Source organism: Scyliorhinus torazame, chromosome 5 (genome assembly GCF_047496885.1).
Source record: "Scyliorhinus torazame isolate Kashiwa2021f chromosome 5, sScyTor2.1, whole genome shotgun sequence".
In the NCBI taxonomy this organism is placed as follows: Eukaryota; Metazoa; Chordata; class Chondrichthyes; order Carcharhiniformes; family Scyliorhinidae; genus Scyliorhinus; species Scyliorhinus torazame.
The window spans coordinates 13,410,779-13,416,298 of NC_092711.1; the positions used below are offsets into that span (position 1 = coordinate 13,410,779).

Consider the following 5,520-nt stretch of genomic DNA (forward strand, 5'->3'; position numbering starts at 1 on the left):
CTCCCTCTCACCCCCCTCCCTCTCACCCCCCTCCCTCCACCCCCCCCTCTCACCCCCCCCCTCCCACTCACCCCCCCCTCCCTCTCACCCCCCCTCCCTCTCACCCCCCTCCCTCTCACCCCCCCCTCCATCCCACCCCCCCCTCCCTCTCACCCCCCCTCCCCTCTCACCCCCCCCTCTCTCACCCCACCTCCCTCTCACCCCCCCCCTCTCTCACCCCACCTCCCTCTCACCCCACCTCCTCTCACCCCCCTCCCTCTCACCCCCCCTCCCTCTCACCCCCCCCCTCCCTCTCACCCCCTCCCTCTCACCCCCTCCCTCTCACCCCCTCCCTCTCACCCCTCCCCTCCACCCCCTCCCTCTCACCCCCTCCCTCTCACCCCCTCCCTCACCCCCCCTCCCTCACCCCCCCCCTCCACCCCCCTCCCTCTCCCCCCCTCCCTCTCACCCCCCCTCCCTCTCACCCCCCCTCCCTCTCACCCCCCCTCCCTCTCACCCCCCTCCCTCTCACCCCCCTCCCTCTCACCCCCCCCTCCCTCTCACCCCCCCTCCCTCTCACCCCCCCTCCCTCACCCCCCCCTCCCTCTCACCCCCTTCCCTCTCACCCCCTTCCCTCTCACCCCCTTCCCTCTCACCCCCTTCCCTCTCACCCCCTTCCCTCTCACCCCCTTCCCTCTCACCCCCATCCCTCTCACCCCCTTCCCTCTCACCCCCTTCCCTCACCCCCCCTCCCTCTCACCCCCCCACCCTCTCACCCCCCCTCCCTCTCACCCCCCCTCCGCTCACCCCCCTCCCTCTCACCCCCCCTCCTCTCACCCCCCCTCCCTCTCACCCCCCCTCCCTCTCACCCCCCCCTCCCTCTCACCCCCCCTCCCTCACACCCCCCCTCCCTCTCACCCCCCCTCCCTCTCACCCCCCCCTCTCACCTCCCCTCCCTCTCACCCCCCCCCTCTCACCCCCCCCCCCTCACCCCCCTCCCTCTCACCCCACCTCTCACCCCTCCCTCTCACCCCCCTCCCTATCACCCCCCTCCCTCCCCCCCCCCTCCCTCTCACCCCCCCGTCCCCCCCTCCCTCTCACCCCCCCTGTCCCCCCTCCCTCTCACCCCCCTCCGTCCCCCCCTCCCTCTCACCCCCCTCCCTCTCACCCCCCCTCCCTCACCCCCCCCCTCCCACCCCCCCCCCCTCTCACACCCCCTCCCTCTCACCCCCCTCCCTCTCACCCCCCCTCCCTCTCACCCCCCCTCCCTCACACCCCCCCTCCCTCTCACCCCCCCTCCCTCTCACCCCCCTCCCTCTCACCCCCCTCCCTCTCACCCCCCCTCCCTCTCACCCCCCCTCCTCTCACCCCCCTCCCTCTCACCCCCCTCCCTCTCACCCCCCCTCCCTCTCACCCCCCTCCCTCTCACCCCCCCTCCCTCTCACCCCCCCTCCCTCTCACCCCCCCTCCCTCTCACCCCCCCATCCCTCTCACCCCCCCTCCCTCTCACCCCCCTCCCTCTCACCCCCCCCCTCTCACCCCCCCTCCCTCTCACCCCCCCTCCCTCTCACCCCCCCTCCCTCTCACCCCCCCTCCCTCTCACCCCCCCTCCCTCTCACCCCCCCTCCCTCTCACCCCCCCTCCCTCTCACCCCCCCTCCCTCTCACCCCCCTCCCTCTCACCCCCCTCCCTCTCACCCCCCCTCCCTCTCACCCCCCCTCCCTCTCACCCCCCCTCCCTCTCACCCCCATCCCTCTCACCCCCCTCCCTCTCACCCCCCCCTCTCACCCCCCTCCGTCTCACCCCCCCCTCCCTCTCACCCTCCCCCTCTCACCCCCCTCCCTCTCACCCCCCCTCCCTCTCACCCCCCTCCCTCTCACCCCCCTCCCTCTCACCCCCCTCCCTCTCACCCCCCCCCTCTCACCCCCCCTCCGTCTCACCCCCCCCTCCCTCTCACCCTCCCCCTCTCACCCCCCTCCCTCTCACCCCCCCTCCCTCTCACCCCCCCTCCCTCTCACCCCCCCTCCCTCTCACCCCCCCTCCCTCTCAACCCCCGCCTCCCACCCCACCTCTCACCCCCCCCTCATCCCCCCCTCATCCCCCCCCCTCATCCCCCCCCTCATTCCCCCCCTCATTCCCCCCCTCATCCCCCCCTCATCCCCCCCCTCATCCCCCCCCCCTCATCCCCCCCCTCATCCCCCCCCCCCATCCCCCCCTCATCCCCCCCTCATCCCCCCCCCCCATCCCCCCCTCACCCTCCCCCTCATCCCCAATCCCCCCATCCCCCCCTCACCCTCCCCCTCATCCCCAATCCCCCTAACCCCGCTCTTCCACCTCTCTCTCTCTCTTCGCCTTCCTCCAGATCCTGCCTACCCTTGGCTCCGCCCCGTGCCCAGACGTCAGCCAATCAGCTGCGGACCTGGCCCCGTGCCCGGACGTCAGCCAATCAGCTGCGGACCTGGCCCCGTGCCCGGGGACCTCCCCGCCGGCCGTCGACCCCCGCCGCCGAGACGGTCCAATCGGCGGCGGGCCTGCTGCAGGAGGCGGGCTGGCCGAGCTGGGCCTGGGCGGGTACACGCCGGTGGGCCTGGTCCAGAACATCCTCGAGTTCATCCACCTTGACGTCGGGCTGCCCTGGTGGGGAGCCATCGTGGCCGGTAAGGAACATGTCAGCTCCCCGCTGGAGGGAGCCGCCCCCTGACCTGGCGTTCTCCCCCCCCCCCCCCCCCCCCAATAAAACACACCGCAGCTCCACATTGATGAAGCCAGTTCTGCGTCACCGCCCCCCCTCTCCCCCTTGAGCCCGCCATTCTCTGACCTCCGACCCCACAGTAGGGGCCCCAAAACAGCAACGTGACTGGCAATTCGTTTGTGATCCTCGAAGGGACACTGCACCCCGAAGTGGGAAAAGAGAGGGAGAGTGGGACAGAGGGGGGAGAGAGTGGGACAGAGGGGAGAGAGAGTGGGACAGAGGGGAGAGAGAGTGGGACAGAGGGGAGGGAGAGTGGGACAGAGGGGGAGAGAGAGTGGGACAGAGGGGGGGAGAGAGAGGGGGGAGAGAGTGGGAAAGAGGGGAGAGAGAGTGGGACAGAGGGGAGGGAGAGTGGGACAGAGGGGAGAGAGTGGGACAGAGGGGGAGAGAGAGTGGGGACAGAGGGGAGGGAGAGTGGGACAGAGGGGGAGAGAGAGTGGGACAGAGGGTAGAGAGAGTGGGACAGAGGGTAGAGAGAGTGGGACAGAGGGGAGAGAGAGTGGACAGAGGGGAGAGAGAGTGGGACAGAGGGGGGAGAGAGTGGGACAGAGGGGAGAGAGAGTGGGACAGAGGGGAGAGAGAGTGGGACAGAGGGGAGGGAGAGTGGGACAGAGGGTAGAGAGAGCGGGACAGAGGGGCGAGAGAGCGGGACAGAGGGGCGAGAGAGCGGGACAGAGGGGAGAGAGAGCGGGACAGAGGGGAGAGAGAGCGGGACAGAGGGGAGAGAGAGCGGGACAGAGGGGAGAGAGAGCGGGACAGAGGGGAGAGAGATCGGGACAGAGGGGAGAGAGAGCGGGACAGAGGGGAGAGAGAGCGGGACAGAGGGGAGAGAGAGCGGGGACAGAGGGGAGAGAGAGCGGGACAGAGGGGAGAGAGAGCGGGTCAGAGGGGAGAGAGAGCGGGTCAGAGGGGAGAGAGAGCGGGACAGAGGGGAGAGAGAGCGGGACAGAGGGGGAGAGAGAGCGGGACAGAGGGGGAGAGAGAGCGGGACAGAGGGGGAGAGGGAGTGGGACAGAGGGGGAGAGGGAGTGGGACAGAGGGGGAGAGAGAGTGGGACAGAGGGGGAGAGAGAGCGGGACAGAGGGGGAGAGAGAGTGGGACAGAGGGGGGAGAGGGAGTGGGACAGAGGGGGAGAGAGAGTGGGACAGAGGGGGAGAGAGAGTGGGACAGAGGGGAGAGAGAGTGGGACAGAGGGGGAGAGAGAGTGGGACAGAGGGGGAGAGAGAGTGGGACAGAGGGAGAGAGAGTGGGACAGAGGGGGAGAGAGAGTGGGACAGAGGGGGAGAGGGAGTGGGACAGAGGGGGAGAGAGAGTGGGACAGAGGGGAGAGAGAGTGGGACAGAGGGGGAGAGAGAGTGGGACAGAGGGGGAGAGAGAGTGGGACAGAGGGGGAGAGAGAGTGGGACAGAGGGGGAGAGAGAGTGGGACAGAGGGGGAGAGAGAGTGGGACAGAGGGGGAGAGAGAGTGGGACAGAGGGGGAGAGAGAGTGGGACAGAGGGGGAGAGAGAGTGGGACAGAGGGGGAGAGAGAGTGGGACAGAGGGTAGAGAGAGTGGGACAGAGTGGGGACAGAGGGGGAGAGAGAGTGGGACAGAGGGGGAGAGGGAGTGGGACAGAGGGGGAGAGGGAGTGGGACAGAGGGGGAGAGGGAGTGGGACAGAGGGGGAGAGAGAGTGGGACAGAGAGGGAGAGAGAGTGGGACAGAGGGGGAGAGAGAGTGGGACAGAGGGGAGAGAGAGTGGGACAGAGTGGGGACAGAGGGGGAGAGAGAGTGGGACAGAGGGGGAGAGAGAGTGGGACAGAGGGGGAGAGAGAGTGGGACAGAGGGGGAGAGAGAGTGGGACAGAGGGGGAGAGAGAGTGGGACAGAGGGGGAGAGAGAGTGGGACAGAGGGGGAGAGAGAGTGGGACAGAGTGGGACAGAGGGGGAGAGAGAGTGGGACAGAGGGGAGAGAGAGTGGGACAGAGGGGAGAGGAGCCCAGCTTGGTTGGCCAGTGGAGGGGGGGGGGGTGATAGGGGAGTAGGGTGGGGTGCGAGTGAGGACAAGGGCAGCAGAATTTACAGAGGGTGCGCGCCAGGCAGAACTATGCCAACACGCTCCTTGCCCACCCCTTGGGCTTACCCGCTCGCCGCCTCTCTTTCCTGCCAACCATTGTGCCGATCTTTTATGTTTGATGAAGATTTCGTACGATCGTAACCTCAACCCCACTTTGTGTCCTGTCTTGATATCCGTTTCCACTCAGGTTTGGGAGGGGGGCGCGGCTTGGGGGGCTGCACCTCCCGACTGTCGGAACGGGGAGCTGGAACAGCGCGTGCTCTGGTACCACAAACTAAATTGGTCGATTTATCTCTCTCTCGCTGTCTTTCTAACTTGCCGCGTGTTGTGTGTGTGTCACTGCCTTTGCCCCTTTTCCTTTCCGACCCTCGCTCCCCCTTTCCCACCCTCACTCCCCCTTTCCCACCCTCGCTCCCCCTTTCCCACCCTCGCTCCCCCTTTCCCACCCTCGCTCCCCCCTTTCCCACCCTCGCTCCCCCTTTCCCACCCTCGCTCCCCCTTTCCCACCCTCGCTCCCCCTTTCCCACCCTCGCTCCCCCTTTCCCACCCTCGCTCCCCCTTTCCCACCCTCGCTCCCCCTTTCCCACCCTCGCTCCCCCTTTCCCACCCTCGCTCCCCCTTTCCCACCCTCGCTCCCCCTTTCCCACCCTCGCTCCCCCTTTCCCACCCTCGCTACCCCTTTCCAACACTCGCTCCCCCTCCCCTTTCCCACTCTCACTCACTCCATTCCCAC

At 68.5% G+C, this 5,520-nt stretch overlaps 1 protein-coding gene across 1 annotated transcript in view; it reads left to right on the forward strand.

Annotated features, from left to right (window-relative positions):
• The window catches only part of LOC140422593 (uncharacterized), a 42,038-nt gene that overhangs the window by 25,062 nt on the left and 11,456 nt on the right, over positions 1-5,520 (forward strand). The window contains exon 3 of the mRNA XM_072507602.1: positions 2,342-2,636. Within this exon, the coding sequence (XP_072363703.1) occupies positions 2,342-2,636 (295 nt within the window). The remainder of the gene's footprint in view (positions 1-2,341; positions 2,637-5,520) is intronic.